The following is a 22,877-nucleotide window of genomic DNA, read 5'->3' on the forward strand; positions in this document are numbered from 1 at the left end:
ATATTGTGTCAGAAAGATGCAGCATGAACAGAAAAAGATGCTTGATTTTCAGTGAAAACTCATTTTTTTAGTGTTATACAATTGTTAAAAGATTTAAAGTCGCGGATGTGAACATTGTTTATTCAGTAGCCCCAAACAGTACCGTTTTTGTCAGTTCTGTTCAGTTGCAGTCCAATTTCAGACACACCGTTGTTTTTCCTAGCCTGTGGTTCAAGGCGCATTCGACACGACTGAACCGACTGACGACTGCACTGTGTTGCTGTGACGTCGCACTGTTCACATAACTGACAGTATTTCCTTTCGGCGGTATTTACCCACAGTCAAGTACGGCAGACTGAACTGATTTCTTGTTGTAGCTCAGAAAACGTCACGGGTATGAATGCGATCAGTTTTCTTCAATAGTCATCAATCTTGTACTCGTAATTGTAGTCCAAGATGGAGTCTGTGAAGCCACCGGGAGTGGATGATTGTCCCTCTTCTATTAGCCAAGAGTCGTACCAGGATGTGGTGGTCTCCGGCGTTGTGGGAATTGTTGTGGTGGTGGTGGTGGTGGTTGTTGGTGGTAGCGTGGTGGTTGTCGTCGTTGATTGTAAGCGCGTTAATTTTTGCTGCCGGAGACGGCGGATGCGGGCTATTTTGAGTCTCCTCAGCCGTTCCTTGCTCAGTTGGGCATTTTGCGAGATGCCACCGTTGCCGTTAAGCACACGGCCATCGCTGGTGACAATTGGGGGCTGGACGATGGCGTTGCCGTGGCTGACCAGGCGGATTGGTTTGTTGCCATGAAGAGCCAAAATCTGCGGGCAAATGACAAAAGAACGTCTCTTCATTTGTAGCCAAAGCGCAACTCTTAACCGTCCTGATGACGGCTTCATTGGCGTACCTGTTTAATCCGATCCCAGTTGGATTTGGCCAAGTTGAAGCTGCAGGTGGTCGCTCCCGCCTGGTAACCCACCACACAAAGCTTGGTCAAGGAGGCGAAGCCCTCGGCTTTGGCAGTCACGCGGTACTCGCCAGGGTTTAGCAGCCGCCAGTAGTCTCCGGTTGAAGCTGCAGCGAGATAAGAGGGGATAAATGTGGGCTTCGAAAAACAGGATTCCACCTTCGTGTGTAACTTGTGAATTTGGTCTGACTTGTGGTGACGTCGTGGTTTATCCCTTCCACGGACACGGTGGCATTTGCCAGCGGGTTACCCTGCTCGTCCTTCACGATACCGCGAATGCCACGATGAACCTAAACATAAAAACAGTTGGTGTACCAATATCGTCTTGTGGTTGCAGTCCGGTGCATTTGCTAAGGATTTACCCAACTTAATCCACCAATAGCTTTGCAATTATAGAATCAGCAATCATGTACGTAAATGCAAGATAATGGGACATAACTCAGAATCAATATTCATCCAATTACATGTCAGAAATGCAAGAAAGTCGAGCTTTGCTTTATCTACGAGTCTATGTACTTCCTGGTACTTTGTTGTCAGTGCGTGTGGGTCCAACCTGCTCCATGAAGATGAGCATGGCCTCTCGGTTCTTCTGCCACTCTCGCTGCAGCTCACTCTCATGAGGGAACTTGTCACAGCCCAGGAAAATCGACAGTTCTAAGCAGTTGGTATGCAGGTAGCTAAAGTCATTCATGCCTGGGGAGAGAGGCACAATTAAAGCTTCCGTCGTGTGTGGTTTTAGCGCCAAATGAAGCTAATGGTCTCGACGTACTTCCGGTGATTGGCTTCCACTTGGCTCGGTTGATGATGCCGTGGGCTCCTGCAGTGATGTCCCCGTGGCAGGACCCGTGGTAGTTGTGCGTCATGGTCAGGTGTGTGGACGCGTAGGACACAGCTAACCACCTGAAGAGCGACTCGTCCGCGATCTCTCGGAACTCGTCCTCGGGCTCACCGTAATGGTAGCCGGCGCTTCTCTCCCTGTCGTCCTCCTCCTCTCTGTGGTCGTAAGCCTGGTGGTAGCTGGGATCGTAGCCGTGGTCGTAGCCTTGGCCGTGGTCGTAGCCTTGGCCGTGGTCGTAGCCCTGGCCGTGGTCGTAGCCCTGGCCGTGGTCGTAGCCCTGGCCGTGGTCGTAGCTGTGTCCCTGGTCGTATCCATGACCATGTTCATAGCCATGCCCCCTCCACCCCTCACGCTCTAGATAGCCTCTGTCCCGCCACTCGTGATCTGGCTCAACCCGGTATCCCTGTCCCCACTCGGTCCCTTCGTAGCCCTCGTCTTCATACCTGTGCGAGAGTATTTAAGTGAGGAGAATGCCCGAAATAATGATACGCAGTCGTGAGGCGTGCTGTCGTACTGTCTCTTCTTGCGGCTGTGGGGCTTGTCCTCAGGAGGCTGTTTGGCGCGTACGTTGTCGTATGGGTAGGCCACAAATGACTCCCCACCCTGAAAGTTTGCCCCCAACACAAACGGGTGGCTTTGCATCCAAGAGATGATGGCCCTGGTTTCTACTGCAATCTGGGATCAAAGAGGAGGATCAGGGCCACTCGTGTAGCATGGAAGCCTACATATATGTACATCACAAGGTGGGCCGTTATTTGGTATGTGAGCCTTCAATGGAGACTTAGCTGAATTACGGCACCTGCTAATATCCATACATCCATTTTCTTTGCCGCTTATCCTCATGAGGGTCGCGGGGAGTGCTGGAGCCTATCCCAGCTCTCAACGGGCAGGAGGCGGGGTACACCCTCAACCTGTTGCCAGCCAATCCCAGGAAACATAGAGACAAACAGAGGAACTCACAATCGCAACTATGGGCAATTTCGAGTGTCCAATTAATGTTGCACGTTTTCGGGATGTGGGAGGAAACCGGAGTGTCCAGAGAAAACACACGCAGGCACGGGGGGAACATGCAAACTCCACACAGGCAGGGCAGGGATTGAACCTGGGTCCTCAGAAATATGAGGCCAACACTTTACCAGCTGATCCACTGTACTGCCGCTGATTCTAATTCTGAGCAAATATTATCATTTAGACTTGTGAATCAGATCAGTACTTGACTTGACGTCCCAATCACTCGATTCATTACTCCCATATTGAAGTAAACACGACACTTACCGAGCTGTTTTGCAAAAAGTGGTCGGGTATTGCAACGTGGTGGTTGGGGAATAATTTGGGCACCATGCCCCGTTCTTCTGCATCCCACAGGATGCTGCCTAGATCTGGAAAGTTCTGGAAAATGTCAAATCCGTCGTTGGTAAAGTGGCCAGTGGTCCACCCGCTCAGCTCTGAGCCCTTGAACGTGGAGAAAGCGACAGGACACCAACAACCCAGTCATCCATCATTCACCACCATTTCTGTGCATTTTTAGTTCTTTGTTTTTTAAACGTACAACTTGAAAGGCTTCTTCATGTCCATCGGGGTTGAGCGATGGCACCAAGTGGATGCGTATTCCATCCACCAGCCGCTGAGCTCGGGGGTTTCGGTCCCTGTATTCCTTGCACAGGTACTGCATGAGAAGCAGGATCATTTCCCTGCCCACCGCCTCGTTGCCGTGGAGACCGCCCGTGTAGCGTAATTCCGGCTCACCTGCAGAAAACGCCGAAGAGGACTGTTGTTGTCTAGCGATGATAAACGAGCAACAAAACTGGCGCCATCTTTATGACCTGCTGAACCGATTGCTGCCCAGTAAGCTAGTTTTGAACTTGAGAGGCTAAATTTCCGCTTCTCCCAGCCTTGCTCACCTATTTCGTGCTCCGTGGGGTTGCCGGAAATCACCATGGCCATGATGTCCAGTCCCTTGGAACTGCGGCCCAGGCTGTACACGCTGGTGATGTTGGGACACTCTTCGTGCACTGACTTCATAAGCTGGACAAAAGGTTGAAAGTCATGCTTGGCGTGACTTTTGCTTGTTACGGCCGGACCCAACCAGATTTTGGACTACATCCTTAGGATCAGGCGATCAGTTGCAGGAAAGTCTGCTATCTGACCCAAGACACTAATAGTGGGTCATTTGCAGCTTGTTAGAAAACTGGATTGTGTACGGTTCGAACAAGTTGCCCGCTGATGGTTGAAAGTTCGTTCCCTTGATAAAGCTGCATCGGATTTGAAGGGGACAGACACATTAGGGAACTTTTTTAATTGCTTGTGTACCGATTGTTGGGTCTCCGCATACCCATCTAGTGTCCCCAATTACAACTAAATTGAATTTTAGTTTTCTCCCGATTTCTGAAAATGTGTCTTGCAAGTGAGTTGTTCTAATTTTAGAGTATATTGCAAACTAGCACTAAATCCGTGGTTTTGGAACTGGGGAGTGTGGTGTTATGACTTTTGGGAGGGCGGGGCTTAATTTTACTACCGAGCACACAAGCCCATAACCAGCCACTGAAACGGCTGCAGGAGGAACTCAAGAGATTCCATTTTAACAGGAAAAAAAGTTTCAATTTTTGTTCATTCTCGGTGGCTTGATAAACTCGCCAGTATAAATTTTCAACTGTAAAAGTGACCACTGCGGTCCCCTACGCTGAGGTGACTTGCCAAGTGTGCTGAACGGAGTTCCGCCACTTTGAAGGCTCGGCTGGTCGACGCTCTGGAAAAACAAAACATCCAACTTTGGCTGTGCCTCTAATGAGCTTATTTCTAACCCTATCCAACCTGCTCACTCTAAGCGAGAACCTCAGCATCTTCATTTCTGCTACCTCAAGTTCTGCTTCCTGTTGTTTCTTCAGTGCTACCCGTCTCTACTCCGTACATCATGGCCGGCCTCACCACTGTTTTATAAACTTTGCCCTTCATCCTTAGCAGAGACTCTTCTGTCACACAACACACCGGACACCTTCCACCAACTGCTCCACCCCGCTTGGACCCGTTTCTTCACTTCCTTACCACACTCACCATTGCTCTGGATTGTTGACCCCAAGTTTTTGAAGTCGTCCACCCTCGCTATCTCTTCTCCCCTCATCCCTTCTCATTCACGCACACATATTCCGTTTTACTTCAGCTAATCTTCATTCCTCTCCTTTCCAGTGCATGACTCCATCTTTGTAATTGTTCCTCCACCTGCTCCCTCCTCTCACTGCAGATCACAATATCATCTGCGAACACCATAGTCCGAGGGGATTCCAGTCTCACCTCATCTGTCAGTCTGTCCATTACTACCGCAAACAGGAAGGGGCTCGCCGCGGATCCCTGATGCAATCCGCTGCGTGCTTGTGCGTGCGCACGGGTAAGAACCATAGCCCCCACGCTCTGGGCTCCACTTCCAATTGTTACCCGCTGAAATTGTCGCAATGCCCTAACCAGACCCCAGTCGTCATGGTAACGGAAGCCTTGCTGGCATTTACCCAGCAGTTTATCGCGCAAGTGAACTTTCGCCCATTTGCACGAGACAAAGCCCTGTTGCCAAACTGGCTCATTTCAGCAAGATAAGAAATAGTGTGCTCAAATCCTGGATATTTTCTCTTCAAACATTTCCTGGACACGTTTTAAAATCTGGGAACTGCTTGAGAGGAAAATACATCATATGTCACAATTACTTTAAACATGATACTCACTGCCACCATTTCTGTGTAGCTGTGATGCTTGAATTTCAGATAATCTACCGGAGTCACTTCATTTTGCCTGTACTGCACAACATCTGGATCTGTTTGAGGGGGGAGGGAGTGGAATGAAAATATGAAACATGAATAGTGATTGTCTGTGCATGTGTTTTTAGGCACGAGCGTGTGTGTGTGTGTGTGTGTGGTCCTCTCACCAGGCAATGGGCAGCCCAGAATCTCCAGTCTCATGCACAGTGTGCCGTTCCAGCTTTGTGGGATGATCCGGATGTAACGGGCCACAACCGGCTCCGCCAACTGGTTCAACACCGGAGTGTCTTTATCGCTATTTGCGAAAAACAGCTGGACAGAAAAAAAAGAAAATGAGACTGGGAGGGTTTGGGAGCGTCACACCGTTTCAGGTGAGCTCACCCAGTCGGCGTAGCCGTCATGGATGGTTGTCCATTCCCTGCTGTCATTGCTGAAAGCCACAAAGTATGACGTCACAAAGTCGCTCCTGCAATGACGCAAAGGATGTCGGTGAATTCAAGGAGGCACAATGCGCCACAATGGCAAGCCTTTTTCACACGCGCGCTCGCGTCTCACTCGTTCTGCGAGTCTCGACCCTGAGTTATGACTCCCGTGAACTCGGTGTCCCTGCGGGCATCAATTTCAAACCAGTGGACTCTGTCGTCTGAGTTTGCGCACCACGCGCCGCCTTGGGGGTTGTCTTCATCGTCGGAGCCCTGGAAGCCAGCGAGACGAGGACAAGGTTGCGATTAATTACAGTATACATGATTTCATCACAGAAAAATAGAGAATCCAGCAGCTGTCCTACTTTTGCTTGTCTATATGCCCGGCAATTTTTTTTCACTTCTCATTTTCATATTGTATTGACATACAGTACTTAAAGGTCCACTGTCACTAAATGCACGATTTTTAGTATGTTATTAATGGAAAAAAAAAGGCAGCCGGAATGTACCCATCCGTTTTTTCACCACAACATGATTTTGACGTATATGGCTTTTGTCACCCCCGCCACGAAAGTCCTCTCGAAGCAGGAAGTGACGTACGGGGCAGGAGCACCCTCAAGCGGACTTGTTTGTTTCTATTAGTTTTACCTGCGGGAAGGTAGCTCGCTGTTCCTTCGTGTTAGCCAAAATGCCGGCTCACTGTCTTCTTCTTTTCCTTTCGGCTTGTCCCGTTAGGGGTCGCCACAGCGTGTCATCTTTTGCCATCTTAGCCTATCTCCTGCATCTTCCTCTCTAACTACAACTGCCCTCATGTCTTCCCTCACCACATCCATAAACCTTCTCTTTGGTCTTCCTCTCGCTCTTTTGCCTGGGAGCTCCATCCTCAGCATCCTTCTACCAATATACTCACTCTCTCGCCTCTGAACATGTCCAAACCATCGAAGTCTGCTCTCTCGAATCTTGTCTCCAAAACATCCAGCTTTGGCTGTCCCTCTAATGAGCTCATTTCTAATCCTATCCAACCTGGTCACTCCGAGCGAGAACCTCAACATCTTCATTTCTGCCACCTCCAGTTCAGCTTCCTGTTGTTTCTTCAGTGCCACCGTCTCTAATCCGTACATCATGGCCGGCCTCACCACTGTTTTGTAAACTTTGCCCTTCATCCTAGCAGACACTCTTCTGTCACATAACACACCAGACACCTTTCGCCAGCTGTTCCAACCTGCTTGGACCCGTTTCTTCACTTCCTGACCACACTCTCCATTGCTCTGTATTGTTGACCCCAAGTATTTGAAGTCGTCCACCCTCGCTATCTCTTCTCCCTGTAGCCTCACGCTTCCCCCTCTACTTTTCTCATTCACGCACATATATTCTGTTTTACTTCGGCTAATCTTCATTCCTCTCCTTTTCAGTGCATGTCTCCATCTTTCCAATTGTTCCTCTGCATGCTCCTTGCTTTCACTGCATATGACAATATCATCTGCGAACATCATGGTCCAAGGGGATTCCAGTCTAACCTCATCTGTCAGCCTATCCATTACCACTGCAAACAGGAAGGGGCTCAGAGCTGATCCCTGATGCAGTCCCACCTCCACCTTAAATTCCTCTGTCACACCTAAGGCACACCTCACCATTGTTCTGCTGCCATCATACATGTCCTGTACTATTTTAACATACTTCTCTGCCACACCAGACTTACGCATGCAGTACCACAGTTCCTCTCTTGGTACTCTGTCATAGGCTTTCTCTAGATCCACAAAGACACAATGTACCTGCGTGGTTCTACCTCCGCTCTTGTAGGTCACTATATGTTCCTCCCTCTTCTGGAAATAAGTGTTCACTACAGCCATCTCCATCCTTTTTGCAAAGTCCACCACCATCTGCCCTTCAAAGTTCCTTTCCTGGATGCCGTACTTTCCCATCACTTCTTCATCGCCCCTGTTTCCTTTACCAATATGTCCATTACAATCTGCACCAATCACAACTCTCTCGCTGTCTGGGATGCTCAGAACTACTTCATCTAGTTCCTTCCAGAATTTCTCTTTCAACTCTAGGTCACATCCTACCTGTGGTGCATAGCCGCTAACCACATTATACATAACACACTCAATTTCAAATTTTAGTCTCATCACTCGATCTGATACTCTTTTCACCTCCAAGACATTCTTAGCCAGCTCTTCCTTTAGAATAACCCCTACTCCATTTCTCTTCCCATCTACTCCATGGTAGAATAATTTAAACCCTGCTCCCAAACTTCTAGCCTTACTACCTTTCCACCTGCTCTCTTGGATGCACAGAATATCAACCTTTCTTTACTTTATTGCTCGAACACTCGGGAGGATGGATTCATTCTTTGTACTTTTCAAAAGGACCCGGTTCCTCGTAAAAAATGGATTGCACGGGTGCAAAGGATGAGAGCGTCGTTGGCTCCAAATGACAGGTAAGTGTGTATAGAGCTATGGGAGGGGGGGAGGGGGAGCACGTAATCCGTGTCTCATAAGGTGACAAAAGATCTGCGTATGTAAGACGGGCGCTAAATGTGTCGACGTGCACGTCGGACGGCTTCCGTGTCGGCGAGCCCGACGCAGAAGCTTTCGGCGAAGAGCCAAAGTCCGACGCGCACATCGACACATTTAGCGCCCGTCTTACATACGCAGATCTTTTGTTACCTTATGAGAGATGGATTACGAAGGCTTCCGTGTCGGCCACGATGGGGCGGTGGTTTGGCCGTGTGCGGGAGGAGAAAGGAGCTTCCCCCGCGGCATGGGTCCTCCTGATTATGCTACATACTGTCAGGGAGTCTTGTTAGTTACAAATGATCGTATAATCATCAAAATATGGTTCGAAATGATAGGGTAATATTGCCCTGGTCATTTCACTCGATTGTGAGATGTTCTTCGAAAAGAGCTTCCATGTCCGAAGGGGCGTCAGAAAAACCCCAAAAATCTCTGTTGTTTCTCTGCGCATGTCCCGGTGTGATGTCATCAACAGATGTTGCAGGCAATATGGCTACCACTGGGATGTCGAGTGAGACTTCCGCAACTTTGCGCATGGATGACGCGCTCTCCGCTCATATTTATTTTTTCGTATAGACGTTGAAGTGAATAATGTTATATGTATTTTCCATGACAATATCTATTTTAGAATGTTTATAGGCATGACACTTAAATACTTTAATAACTTTAATTTAACGCCTACTGTCTTTGTGGTAGACAAAGCGGTAGAAAATGTCACCGGAAAACGATTTCCAATGGACATCGTTGCGCTACAAAATGGAGCCTTGTAAAAATCGGCAGTTAATGAGTTTGCCGTGTTTTTTTCCAGACATGAGTAGGAGTGGAAGCGACGCCCGTGCCGTGCGGTCACCCTGACTGATGCGTACCTGCATGTTGAGGCGCGCCCTCTGGGCTGCAAAATCGTACTGAGACGTCGAAGAGGCGGACAGCTGATCGGGCTCGATCCTGTGCGACTCCATCCCCATGGGAGGACATTCTGACACAAACACGCACAGCGTAAAACAAATAGCCATGAATTATGTGTGTGTGTGTGGGGGGGGGGCGGCTCACACCACAGTTTCCAGACTGTGGACAGCATTTGACTTACTTTTGGGCTCTTTATAGACACGTGGTCTGTTCCTGGCACGCTCCTCGGCCTCCTTCAGTTTCTGTGCTCTCTCTGGCAGAGGTCAGAAAAACACTTAAAAAAAAAAATTCCACAGTTTTGGTCACAAATCGCTCGTCTCTTACTCAACCAAGAACTCTGGGGAATCAGCGCCGTTTAGCACATTTTGCCTGGCTAAGCCAAAAGTCCTCATGAGGAGAAGAGAATAGTGCAAAAAAATAAACAGAAGACTCCCAAATGTGCTCTGGTGAACCTTACACCTTTGAAAATTGGAATTTTCTTACAATTAGGACTGCGTATATTGCTATATTGTATTTCACTCTCATGCTGGCCTGTGCGTTTTCTCAACGAAGCTAACAGTCGTACGCCACGGCACGCGTCGTGTACTGCCGGGCACGGTTGACGGCCATCTGGTGGTCTTAGCAGTTTGCCACGAGTCACTTTGCAGCCCAGCGTCAACTGCGGCTCGTTTTTGGAAGTGGTACGAGCATTCGCGACCGGAAGCCCACAAAAAGGCCGCATCCCTCAGAAGTGGGACCTGTCGATGTTTTCACCGTTTGTCACAGTTGCATCCCGCTCAGAAGGCGACAACTGACCGCATCTCTCTCCCTAGCTTGGGGTACAAGGTCACCTTTCCATTTTATTTTAAACATTTGACATAGAGCTTCGTGCACGTGGCGTCACCATTTCCACGGTGCTATATTGCTGGTCAAACAGAGCTGCTCGACATTGAACCGGAGGAGAATATTTACAATACCCAAGACCTGTTGTGCTTATGGTTTTAGACCAGAAAAGATCGATGGATTTTGGCAATTAAATGTGATGGATGGTGCCCAACCAAATACACATGCTTGCGTAGCGATCATTTCATTTCAGGTACGAGGTATTCTTCTCAATCTCAAATTAACAAGAAGTACTTATAATGCCAAATTGACTCATTCGAGATGCAATGCAGATTTAAAAAAAACGAAAATAAACCGTCTGTTGCAAAGAAGGTTTACGGAGGTTTACGTGTGCCCGCAATACGCTTCCGTGTACGGAGGAGCTGTCTCCGTGTTTTTTTTCCCCCCAATCATAGTTAATGAATGCGGGTTTGTATAAAACAGGGGTAAAATATTTAAATATTTGTATTGAAAAAAAATCTGAGTAGCTCCATCACTATGTGAGATTTATTCCTGATTGAGAACAGATCCAGCAACGAAGTATTTGTATGCGTCCGGACTTTTCTACGCTTTCAAACTTTTCCGTGTAAATCTCGACGACTTACCCACCAGATACACGTGTGTGTCCAGTTGTCCGAGACAAGCGGAAGCGGGTTAACAGTCCAATTTCTTATTGGCGAAAACATCAACTTCGGCATTAAATACGGGTCCTCTATGCCGAGTTTATCAAATTTTTCCACGTGCCTTTGTTTATTATCACCTTCTAAATGTTTAATTAACAGTATCGGACAAAACTCTAGGCGTCGTGTAATATAATATTTCTTTCTTTTTAAAGTGCAGCAAAGGAATATAAGCCATATCTGAGAGCTGATGAATGTGAGGGAGCTTGAGATACCGTACAAAAGTATTTGGCGCTCCGGTTCTCATTCTGTTGGGCCACTATGAAGCGTCACTTAACATAAACTGTAGTAAGCAACAATTGTATCATATTTGAAATCATCACCCACTGAACAAAAGTTTAGCAATGCCGTCCCACCAAGCTCAAGCCGCTCAAGTAATGCGGCAAAGTAGTGAAGAGAACTTTTATCCCGTTTGCGTAGCGGCAAATCACATCTGTATTCTCTTATGAGCGGAATGCGACCCAATGGGAGGGAACACGTCGTCGTCGTTATCTGCTATTTAGCACTTGGGTCACAGGCCATGTTCATTCTGGCCAACACAGATATCTGATAAACAAGCAAAAAAAAATAAATAAAAAAAAAGTTCCCGGCTTGCTCTCCTACCTCTCTGCTCCCTCTCCCTTTCTTTTTGTGCTCGCTCCCTTTCCTTCTCCATCCATTTGTCATCAGTTTCGTCTTCCTTTTTTTCTGCAAACATTTTTTTTGAAAAAAAAAAAAAAAAGTGGAAGATAATTGGACTTTCTTGAAGCTGTGAGCGCTGTGTGTTCCACGAGCGGTCACAAAGTCTTGGAAAAGGTCACATCATTTCAAACCAAAAGTTATTTGGAAAATTGCTGTCCAGACGGTGCTCAGCATTTGGTCACGGAAAGAGCGGTTTTGTGTGTGGCTCCGTTAACACGTGTGGCACGTACTCATCCCGTATTCGTCGTACTCGTCGTACCAAGTCTCCTCATAGGGTGGCGTATGCGTCGTCTCTTCTGCATGAACAGATGAACAAATGTTGTTTTCGCATTTCATTTCATATTTTGTGTTTTATTGGCGGTCTCATAACAGTTCATTTAATAGTTTGCTCCATTTAAAGGGGAAGTCCACTCATTTGCATGAACAATGTATCCAATAGGTCATGTAATTTGTACTCTATTTTGACAATCTGATGTTAAATCGTCTCTCATTTACTAGTGTTTTGAGAAGTTTTTATCAACAATTACGAATTTTCAGGGGGGCTGCCATTTTCGCGAGTCACATGACCAAAGTGCGCGGATGTGACGTGTTACGTGCCGCAACAAAGGCTCCATAACACGGGACACCATTTATGCCCAGCGCTGATTTCTCGGATTTATCCTCACCTGGTGAAGAAATCGCAGTATCGACCGCTCGGTTGATTCGGAAGACAGAGGAATACTTCCATACACGTGTATTGGAGCCAGCAAGCCGGCTTGGGGGTGTCCGTCCCCCACATAAGACGTGTCTAGAAATAGCACTTTCGGTGACGGAGGTGCCGCTCACGGCTGTGTTTGGAAGTATTCCTCCATCTTCCCGACCAAGTGATATTGCTATTTCTCCATCAGATGAGGATAAATCCGAGAAATCAGCACTGGGCTTAAACGGTATCCCATGTAATCGAGCCTTTGTTGCGGCACGGTACACGTCACATCCGCGCACGTAGGTCATGTGACTCGCGAAAATGGCAACCCCCCCCCTGAAAATTCGTAATTGTCGATAAAAATCTTCTCAAAACACTATTAAATGAGAGAAGATTTAACATCACGTTGTCAAAATGGAGTACATATTACATGACCTATTGGATACATTGCTGATGCAAACCAGTTGATTTCCCCCTTTAATTTTAGTGGAATGATAAAGTTCTGATCAGATCATCAGACCTCTGGCTTGAAAAGAAAAAAAAAACACAACTATGGAAAGTTTGGTCTGTGACGTGTGCCCCCCCCCCATCCGCCCCCACCCCTCCTGTCTGAAAAGTAGGACAGACTCACTTTAATACTTTAATGTTATTCCCATGTGCTGAATTAGTCACGTCATTTCTCAATCCCGCGACACAGACGGCGGCAAACTGGAATCTGGACCGGCCGTCACGCCGGCACGTTTGAGTGGCGCCGCTTACCTGTGAGAGTTTCTACTTTTATCTCGGGGCTGACTTCTTCGCCATCTGGGGGAGGAACTTTCTCTGGCACCGCAACTGCAGCAAGAAAAGTTCACATCGGGGCTCCATCAATGACACAAAGATCTTCGCCCGACAAGTTTATCCAAGTTTGGCAAATCTCTAAAGGGCCGAATAGCGTACGTAACATTTTACTATGTTTGAGTTACTATCCTATAAAGTACAGCTCAGCTTGATATGTGGAAAAAGTAAGACCGAACAGTTTTAGGGATAAACAAAAATATTGGATAATGGTTGTGTTTTCATCCGTGCTGCCAAACTGGAGACTGCAGAAAACAAAACACTGAGCTGAAACGTTTTTCAACTTTTTTTTAAATCATTGGTTTGCTGACGGGCAGCACAGTGACTCAGCTGGAAAGCGTTGGCCTGACAGTTTTGAGGTCCTGGGTTCGATCCCGGACCGGCCTGCGTGGAGTTTGCATGTTCTCCCCGTGCCTGCGTGGGTTTTCTCCGGGCACTCCGGTTTCCTCCCACATCCCAAAAACATGCAACATTAATTGGACACTCTAAATTGCCCCTAGGTGTGATAATGTGTGTGGCTGTTTGTCTCAATGCGCCCTGCGATTGGCTGGCGACCAGTTCAGGGTGTACCCCGCCTCCTGCCGGTTGACAACTCGGATAGGCTCCAGCACTCCCCGCGACCCTTGTGAGGATAAGCGGCATAGAAAAGGGATGGATGGTTTCCTGATGGGCATTGGCCTGACAGTTCTGTGGTCCTGGGTTCACTCCCGGACCCATCTGTGTGGAGTTTGCATGTTCTCCCCATCCCTACGTGGGTTTTCTCCGAGCACTCCGGTTTCCTCCCACATCCCAAAACTTGCAACATTGATTGTCATGTCATGCTAATCCAAGCCGCTTATCCTCACAAAGGTTGCAGGAAAGCTGGAGCCTATCTCGGCCAGCTTCGGACGAAAGGCGGACTACACCCTGAACTGGTCGCCTGTTCGTCGCAGGGCAGATATCGACACCATCACTGAGCGGGAATCGATCCTGCGCCGCTCGCACCAAAGGCAGGCGTGTGTACCAAAACACCATCAATGACTGCATCATTAATTGGACATACTAAATTGCCCCTAGGTGTGATTGTGAGTGCAATTGGTTGAAAGAACGGAGTCTTTTTTTTTTTTTTTTTTTTTTTTCTCAGCCAAACTTACAAGATTTTTTTCATTTAAAATTGCTGCTCTTTCCAAATTTGAGGCTCGCCGTCAAGAACGATGGATGTGACGAACGTGACCCCAGGAGCCGCCTCCCGAGTTCACCTCCTGGACTCGTCGTCAGCATAGACGTGCGTGTACAAGATGTTTGAGTTACTCTGCAAATAGTTCGGCCGTCCAGCGTGCAAGTGTGGAAACGGCACAGGGAAAGTCTTTTTCTCTACTTGAGGTAACCTCTTTGGGCTTTGGGGAGGACACTCGTAGGATTTGTCTTATTTGAATCAAGCTAGCAATTTTTGTTTTGACTGAAATGCAACTTAAAGTGCTTTACAAAAATAAAAAATGGAAAGGAAAACCAGGTGCATAATTTGGTGCTACGGCCACGCCAGTGACCACTTAACGGTCACAGCATTTTGTTCCATCAGGACGTTAAGGGCCATCCATTTTCTCTCCTGCTCGTCCTGTTGAGAGCTTCAGTCCCGGTTGCCTTTGGGCAAACGGCAGACAAGGCTTGGAGGGTTTTGCCAGTCAGTCCAAGGCACACGTAGAGACCACAACCACTTGCATTTCGTTGGACGTACACGTCTGCCGCGCGTACAACTCCACAATTGACGACTTTCCACCCATTCATTAGTCTTTAACGCTGCAGTTGCTAAAGTATACGAAGACTCCATCCATCTTTGACTCCACTATTTACCTTCCCAAAATCAAAAGTGACTGCCGGGGTCCCTAGAAAATAGTATTTTTGATTTGCAACCTTGAACCCAAACTCAAGGCACCCCCATTCCTATCCTTAACTGCCAAAAGCAGTGGCCCGGGTTTTACGTTCCACCGTTTTGTCAAGGCCTCAGCCACAAGTGGAGCGGTGCATTTTTTGGATGTGACAAAGGGAGAACAAAGAAAGTGACGGACTCACATGTGGAATCCCAGTAATCGCCGTCATCGGTCTTCGTTTTCTCGTCAAGCTTGGGGCCGGCGGGGGTCGGGTCCACCTCTTTCCAGTAGACTTCGTAGTCGTCCGTCTCAGTCGGAGACAGATCCGTCTCGTCTGGTTTCCAGTAGTCTTCGTCTAGGTCTGTTACCGGAGCATATGGGTCTTTCCCGTCTGGTTCCCAGTATTCTTCTTCAGGCTCCGTCACTGGGGGTGACGGATCTTTTTCTTTTGGTTTCCAGTATTCTTCTTCGGGGTCCGTCACTGGGGGCGATGGGTCTTTTTCCTCCGGTTTCACATATTCTTCTTCAGCGTCCGTTATTCCAGTGTACGGGTCTTTCTCTTCTGGTTCCCAGTATTCTTCTTCAGGGTCCGTCACTGGGGGTGATGGGTCTTTCTCTTCCGGTTTCCGGTACTTCTCGTCCGTGTCTGACACTGGATTGCCTGTTTCCGTCACGGGGGGCGTCGGGTCTTTCTTCACAGGTTCCCAGTCAAAGTCGTCCTCCGTCACCGGAGCGAGTGGGTCTTCGTCCTCCGGCTTCCAGTAGTCGTACGGCAGATCCGTCACCTCCGAGGCTGGACCGGCCGGCGTGGGATCGGCCTCCCAGTAGTCGTCGTCGTCGGGCTTCCAGTAGTCATTGTCTGGCAGGGAAACACACGCAGCGACTTGATCATCTCGCAGATAGCTTTTTTTCCGGTTTTGTACAATTCTATTCAATGGGATACAAATCTGACTCAAAGGAAATCCGTTATGATTTAGGGCTGGGCTACTCTCTATACTTCATCTTTTGTACTGCAAAATTAAATATTGTTCCGCATCGTGCGGTTTTGCTCTTTGGCCACGATGCTTTGTGTCATTCGGAGCAGTTGCCTCACATGTTCTCCCTCTGTAGTCGTGACATTTGACCTTGAAAGTCTGAGAACTGGAGAGCTGCAAATTATCTTGGTGTCGTATAGTTAACCTTACACTCGTGGGGATTGTACTTTGACACAAACTTCTTCAAATCCTCACTACCTCTATATTTGAGAGATTTGAAACAAACGAACAGAATGTTTAGATTTGTTTTATAAATAATTCCTCGTCTTTTAAGTCACCTTCTCGCTTTCATTTTGGTGAGTAACGATATTAGTTGAACCTCCCACGCGAAAATAAGAATCATCAAAAGACCAACGTACCGATATCGGGGTAGGCGTAGTCTGTGTAAGCCTCGGGTTCTGTGGGCGGTTCCGTCGGGAGAGCTGAAGGCGGCACAGAGACACAAAGTCAACAATTTTGCCATTGGCGCACTTCAAAAGTTACAAGCGCGGCTCGCGGGGTCACTTGTGGTGGTGGGCGGCAGAGTTGTAGTCGTCGTCGTTGTCTGTCTGTCCTTCTTCCTGCCCTTCTTGTCACTTTTGGGTTTCTTGGTGGCATTGGGGTCTTTTGGCTCTTTTTTCTTTTTCTTGTCCTTGTCCTTTTTCTTCTTTTTGCCTTCTTGCGGCGCTCTCCTCACTCGGCCCAAATGACCTGCGCACATCAAACCTCAGAGACTTAAAAATGATCTGGTATTGCCAGACAGCGAATGTATGAGTTTCAGTGAAGCACTTGAAAATTCCATTTTATTTCCATCCATCCATTTTCTTTGCCGCTTATCCTCACGAGGGTCGCGGGGAGTGCTAGAGCCTATCCCAGCTGTCAACGGGCAGGAGGCGGGGTACATTACAATACAGTTTAAAAAATATTTTGTGAAGAACACAAAAGGAGGAAACAATTTTAGAATAAAAATGTTTTAGCTGTTAATTATGGTTTGTTTGTTGATGAGATCATTGGATCTTGAAGAAGGATGGCAGTAGGATAGAAGCCTTTGCACAAAAGCCTCGACAAGATTGTTTGTAAAGGAACTCAACATCCATCCATCTGTTTTCTTTGCCGCTGATCCTCACGAGGGTCGCGGAGAGTGGCGGAGCCCATCCCAGCTGTCAACCGACAGGAGGCGGGGTACACCCTGAACTGGTTGCCAGCCAATCGCAGGGCATACAGACAAACAACCGTTCGCACAATCACACCTATGCGCAATTTAGTGTGTCCAATTACATGTTACATGTTTTTGGGATGTGGGAGGAAACAGGAGTGGCCGGAGGGAAAACCAACACAGGCGTTCAAACTCCACACAGGTGGGGCCAGGATCGAACCTGGGTCCTCAGAACTGTGAAGCCAAAGCTTTACCAGCTGACCCACCGTGCTGCCCACTTTATTTCCACCCCTGCAAATTGCTTGGGAGTCAAGTCAGAGCATTCAATAGTTCATTTTTTTCATCATCTGTTTCCCAGTTTTTAACGTTAGAAATCATCTCAAGGCACACGCCGCCCAAAAAATGACACTTTTCATGTAACGTAAGAATGAAAGTAATTGTTCTGCATGTCACTAAACGTCGCTGGCATAGATAAACCAAACAGATTCATTTGTGATTGGTAAATCATTTCCCAAAGAATTAAATAAAATCACATAACAGCTAATGAGCTCTCATTTGCTGCAATCAATCAATAATATCTAATTATTTCATCAACACAAAGTGGATATAAAAAAAGTGTACACACCCCTGATCAAATGCCAGTTTTGATTACATCGTTGCAAAACCTTTTCTGCCACAAACGTGGCCGGCAACAACCCAACTTTTGACGCAAGACGTCGAAATAAACAACTGAGTTCATGTGTTGAGAAGAATTTTGAATTTGATTGATGCAAATTCTGAACCCGCCATCTCCTAGTCACAGAGGGGTGTGCACAAATTTGTAACCGCCGCGTTATTCCAGTTTAATTTTTCTAACCTTTCTCGAAAGGATGAAAAGAAATCATTTTAACGGCATTCTACAGGATATCGTTCCCTTTGAAGGCAGAAAGACTTTAGAAATTATTCATCTTGTTCTCATTTTTTTTTTTGTATCACCAAAAACTGCCATTCCAACAGGGGTGTGCAGACATTTTCTATCCATTGCCTATGTAGTGACAGGCAAGACAATTTGGTGCTGAGTAAGCAGAGATGAGATCGTCATTATTTTTGGAATATTCATTTTTGTTTGGCAGTTTTTGTCCGAACGCCGCTCGTGAAAAAGTGGCCCGAACAGCGAAACCAATCGAGAGCTCAGCAGAGGTTCATCAGAATTTCCGTTCTCAGACGCTTCCGTGGAAAAGCTCTCTGCAGTTTCCATGAGCCAGGCGGCCTGAATCCCGCCAATCCCTCGGGTTTTACAGGAAAAAACAGCGACGTCCTGCCCCAGCGCTGGCGGGATTCATGGCGCTGCTCGTCGGGACTGATGTGGATTTCAGCCGTGGGTCTCCTCTTCTTCTACTCATCGGCGCTGATTGTTGAAACATGCGAGGGCACAGCAACCGAAAACTTGGAACTCTGCGCTTATTCGTCATTGCTGGGCTGGAAAGTAGTTGTCGCAGGCATGATCACGAGTTGAGAATTAATATTTGTGGAACTCAGATCATTCTCAGAAACTGGAGAATCGGGATGAATTTAGTGGCATTTTGTAATGAAAACATGCACACTGGAAAAACGGTCTTACTTTCACCTACTTTCAATTTCAGCGACAATGTGCTACAGTGAAGAAAATAAGTATTTGAACACCTGAGAAAACCAATGTTAAGATTTGGTACAGTAGCATTTGTTTGCTATTACAGAACATTTCATGTAGTTGCTCACCAGGTTTGCACACACCGCAGGAGGGATTTTGGCCCACTCCTCCGCAAACATCTTCTCTAGATCAGACAGGTTTTTCTGAGCTGTAGCTGAGAAACACGGCATTTCAGCTCCCTCCAAAGATTTTCTATTGGGTTTCGGTCTGGAGACTGGCTAGGCCACGCCAGAACTTTGATATGCTTCTTACGGAGCCACTCCTTGGTTTTCCTGGCTGTGTGCTTCGGGTCATTGTCATGTTGAAAGACCCAGCCACGACCCATCTTCAATGCTCTGACTGAGGGAAAGAGGTTGTTCCCCAAAATCTCACAATACATGGCCGCGCTCATCCTCTCCTTAATACAGTGCAGTCGTCCTGTCCCATGTGCAGAAAAGCAGCCCCAAAGCATGATGCTACCACCCCCATGCTTCACAGTAGGGATGGTGTTCTTGGGATGGAACTCATCATTCGTCTTCCTCCAAACACGGTTCGTGGAATTATGACCAAAAAGTTCCATTTTGGTCTCATCTGACCACAAAGCATGGGAACCTTCCGTGCCAGGCATGATTTCAAATCATGACATATTAGTGTATTACCAACAGTCACCTTGGAAACGGTGGTCCCAGCTCTTTTCAGGTCATTAACCAAGTCCTGTCGTGTAGTCCTGGACTGATTCCTCACCTTTCTAAGGATCATTAAGACGCCACAAGGTGATATCTTGGATGGGGCTCCACTCCGATCAAGATTGACCGTCATTTTCAGTTTCTTCCATTTTCTCATGATTGCTCCAACAGTGGAACTTTTTTTCACCAAGCTGCTTGGCAATTTCTCCGTAGCCCTTTCCAGCCGTGTGGAGTTGTACAGTTTTGTCTCTGGTGTCCTTGGACAACTCTTTGGTCTTGGCCATGTTACAAGTTTGAGTCTTACTGATTGTATGGGGTGGACAGGTGTCTTTATGAAGCTAACGACCTCACACAAGTGAGTTCAGGAGTTGAGGTGGACTTTTAAAGACTGACTAACAGGTCTTTCAGGGTCTGAATTCTAGCTGATAGACAGGTGTTCAAATACTTATTTGCAGCTGTATCACACAAATAAAACGTTGTGATTTCGGGATTTTTCTCTTTGATTATCTCTCTTCACAGTGGACATGCGCCCACGATGCTAACTGGGATTGCTCAGTGGGAGAACTATAATATAGCAGGGTGTTCAAATACATATTTTCTTCACTGTATATGAAAAATGGAAATAATTGAATTAGTGTAATTACTCGGATGTTTTTCCAGCTAAGGTCAAACCTTTCAATTGCCACTTCTTTGTTGCTAGGCAGAAATTCTAGGGCTCACTTTTCAAGGAATGCAACAGTTGTCACATGCCAGCCACGCCCACTTGATTTTTTTTTTTTTTTTAAAAGGGAAACTGGAGGAAAGTGACTGATACATGACAAAAACTTTGACGTGAATACCTAACATTAAAATAATGTGGAATGAAAAACAATGCCATCTGCTGGATGCAGTCGGGGCACCGTCCTGCCCCGACTGCCCCAAGTGCACCGTCATCCCTTTTTCCCCGTCCGTCACTGACCTGGTTCCGCTGCGGCCTCACCGCTGTCGCTCTCCTCTCGGCCCGCCTTGCTCAAAGGCTCACCCCGGAGCAAAACCCCATCTGGCTCATCTCCTTCGTGCCGCGACAGGGACGCGACCCCCCCAGCGCTCCCCCCTTGTTTGGGGATCAGCAGGCAGCAGAGGGCCAGCAGAGCCGCGGACGCCAGGACGGTCCGGCTTCTCATGCCTGCGGCGCTTCCGATTCCCGAATCCTTTTTGACTTTGCTTCGGAGCTTTCCGACGAGACGGTTTATCCGGCAGAAGTTTTTAATTTGAGCCTCTCTTCCTGTGTGGAGTCCCAGAGTCAAGCAGACTCAGACTGGGCTAGGCAGAAGTGGAGTGGGTTGGGGGTAGGGATCGAGGGGAGGGAAGGAGGTGGTTTCAACAGACACCGGAGAGATAGACAGCAAAGCGCACATTCAGTCAAATGAAAGACTTCAACTTCTTCGGCTAAAAAATAAGAAATGTGGGAGGTCACAGGGTCGCTGTCACCTGGCGGGACGAGTCACGACAGGTGCAGGCCTCACCCGAGAGTCAATTGCGAGGTGGGGGGGGGGGTCAACGCTGTCTCATTTTGCACAAAAAGAAGCCGGATGAGTTTCTTGTTGCCCTCCACGACGCGTTGGAGTGACTCCCGAGTCAGGGAATTCCAAAAGAGGAAGGCGGTGGAGAAAGCGGGAGTTTGGGGGGTGGGTGGGAGACAAACGTGAGTGGGACGTGAGCGATTTCGTGTGGGTGTGTGTGTGTTGAACAAAACCGTAAAGTACCAAACATCAGAGCTGGGATTTCAAGTAAATGAAAACAGACGTGAATTCTTTTTCACTGCTGTACTTTGTCTCAGTTGGGAATGGACATCTGCTCTCCGTCACCGTTTCCTCTTTTCTTGCACTGCCGAGAGGCGTGTCGGCTCCGGAGGTGCCCAAAACGGGATCGGAACATTTGAAAAGGTGTTGCTTTCTTTTGTCCTCGGACTCCCTGCTGAAATCCAGTCGTCTTCCGCATCCCGCACTAGTTGATACGTCGCTGAGTTCATGTTCTTCCTCATCAAATTCTTCCAGCCAGAACCTTTACAGAACTTGTTTTGTGTACCGGGGGAGTCACCGATGGCTTAGGATGTCTGCGTCAAAACGTTTACTTCGAGGATGGGTCACCGACCCTTCTGGAACTGATTTGAGCAGGGACACCGAGGGCAAAAGAAAGCAACACCTTTTCAAATGTTCCGATCTCGTTTGGGGCGCCTCCAGAGCCGACGCGGACGTGGATGTCGTGACGGTAGACATGAGGAAAGTGGGTGTTCGAGAAGAGGATGGAAGAGATAGGCTAGGATGGAAAAAGATGACACGCTGTGGCGACCCCTAACAGGAAAAGCCGAAAGGAAAAGCAGAAGAAGAAGATATGCTGCCATCCAAGCAACATCTTTCTCATGGACGCCCTTGCTTATTTCAGTGAGACAATACCAAAACACATTCTGCTGGTGTGACAACAGCATGGCTTCATCGTAAAAGGGTGGAGATTCTAGTCCGGGCTGCCTGGAGTCCAGACCTGTCTCCCATTGAAAATGTGTGCCCTATGATGAACTGAAGTCTGAAAGCGGAGACCCCGGACTGTTGAACAGCTGAAGCTGTACATCTAGCAGAAATGGGAAAGAATTCCACCTACAACACTTCAACAATTAGTGTCCTCAGTTCCCAAACATTTATTGAATGGTATTGAAAGAAAATGTGATGTAAAATAGTGGAATGTGTTGCACACATAAAATTATAAATTGATTAAATTGAGGTTGAACGTGATTTCCAAATCGTTGTATTCTGGTTTTATTTGTTTAACACAATGTCGAAACTTCATTGGAATTGGGGTTGTGCACATATATCCACCCATTTTCTTCACCGCTTATCCTCACGAGGGTCGCGGGAGTGCCGCAGCCTATCCCAGCTATCATCGGACAGGAGGCGGGGTACACCCTGAACTGGTTGCCAGCCAATCACAGGGCACATTGAAACAGACAACAGTCACACCGAGGGGCAACTTATCTTCCAAATTTACACCAATACATGTGTGACTTAAAAAATTTAAAAAAAAAAAACATATATATTTAGCAACACTGGTGAGTGAAGTTTTTGGGTGTGTGCGTCTGTGAAATAGCAGCAAAAAAAATTGCCCAAATCTCCGATCGCACCATTTTGGTGACCTCTAAACTAGAATTAGAAAAATTACAAAGACAAGAGATTAGTTCTAAGATTTTGGGAACTACGTTCTTACATGATGCTCCATGACAAGAAATGTGAAAAAAAAAAAATAAAATGACGTGTCAGCCAATGAATGTTGACTCAGAAAGTTTTTTTTTATTTTTTAAAATGAGTTTGACTGAGTCACATTTCGACTGTTCAACGTCTGAGCTTTTTTTAAACAACTGAGGCATGAACGTTGCCAAATGCGCAAAAAT

General features: G+C 47.2%; 1 protein-coding gene and 1 long non-coding RNA gene across 2 annotated transcripts; one reads left to right on the plus strand and one right to left on the minus strand.

Moving 5' to 3' along the window:
* Positions 1 to 138: 138 nt before the first annotated feature.
* Positions 139 to 20,899, minus strand: aebp1b (AE binding protein 1b). The gene is made up of 22 exons (XM_061816810.1): positions 20,415 to 20,899; positions 16,492 to 16,677; positions 16,347 to 16,409; positions 15,156 to 15,812; positions 13,029 to 13,103; positions 11,818 to 11,883; positions 11,510 to 11,593; positions 9,547 to 9,618; positions 9,326 to 9,435; positions 6,077 to 6,216; positions 5,903 to 5,987; positions 5,689 to 5,833; positions 5,489 to 5,577; positions 3,680 to 3,803; positions 3,328 to 3,524; positions 3,054 to 3,230; positions 2,293 to 2,453; positions 1,710 to 2,221; positions 1,494 to 1,633; positions 1,131 to 1,230; positions 881 to 1,047; positions 139 to 794 (listed from the first exon to the last, which is right to left on the minus strand). Exons 1-22 carry the CDS (start codon positions 20,617 to 20,619, stop codon positions 396 to 398), a joined length of 3,954 nt encoding a protein of 1,317 aa, XP_061672794.1. The 5' UTR covers positions 20,620 to 20,899; the 3' UTR covers positions 139 to 395.
* Positions 3,821 to 13,083, plus strand: LOC133499165 (uncharacterized). Its single transcript, XR_009794571.1, has 3 exons — positions 3,821 to 5,160; positions 9,268 to 9,455; positions 12,967 to 13,083. It is a non-coding gene; the product is annotated as an uncharacterized LOC133499165 (long non-coding RNA).
* Positions 20,900 to 22,877: the final 1,978 nt, after the last annotated feature.

The sequence above is a fragment of the Syngnathoides biaculeatus genome, chromosome 4 (assembly GCF_019802595.1).
Source record: "Syngnathoides biaculeatus isolate LvHL_M chromosome 4, ASM1980259v1, whole genome shotgun sequence".
NCBI classification, from domain to species: Eukaryota; Metazoa; Chordata; class Actinopteri; order Syngnathiformes; family Syngnathidae; genus Syngnathoides; species Syngnathoides biaculeatus.

Excerpts from the sequence above, each read along its gene's own strand:
- aebp1b (XM_061816810.1), bottom strand. The coding sequence starts at position 20,619 with ATGAGAAGCCGGACCGTCCTGGCGTCCGCGGCTCTGCTGGCCCTCTGC. Across the intron at positions 16,678-20,414 it reads TGAGGCCGCAGCGGAACCAG|GTCATTTGGGCCGAGTGAGG; the intron begins GTCAGTGACGGA and ends TGATGTGCGCAG. Across the intron at positions 2,222-2,292 it reads CACAGCCGCAAGAAGAGACA|GTATGAAGACGAGGGCTACG; the intron begins GTACGACAGCAC and ends ACTCTCGCACAG.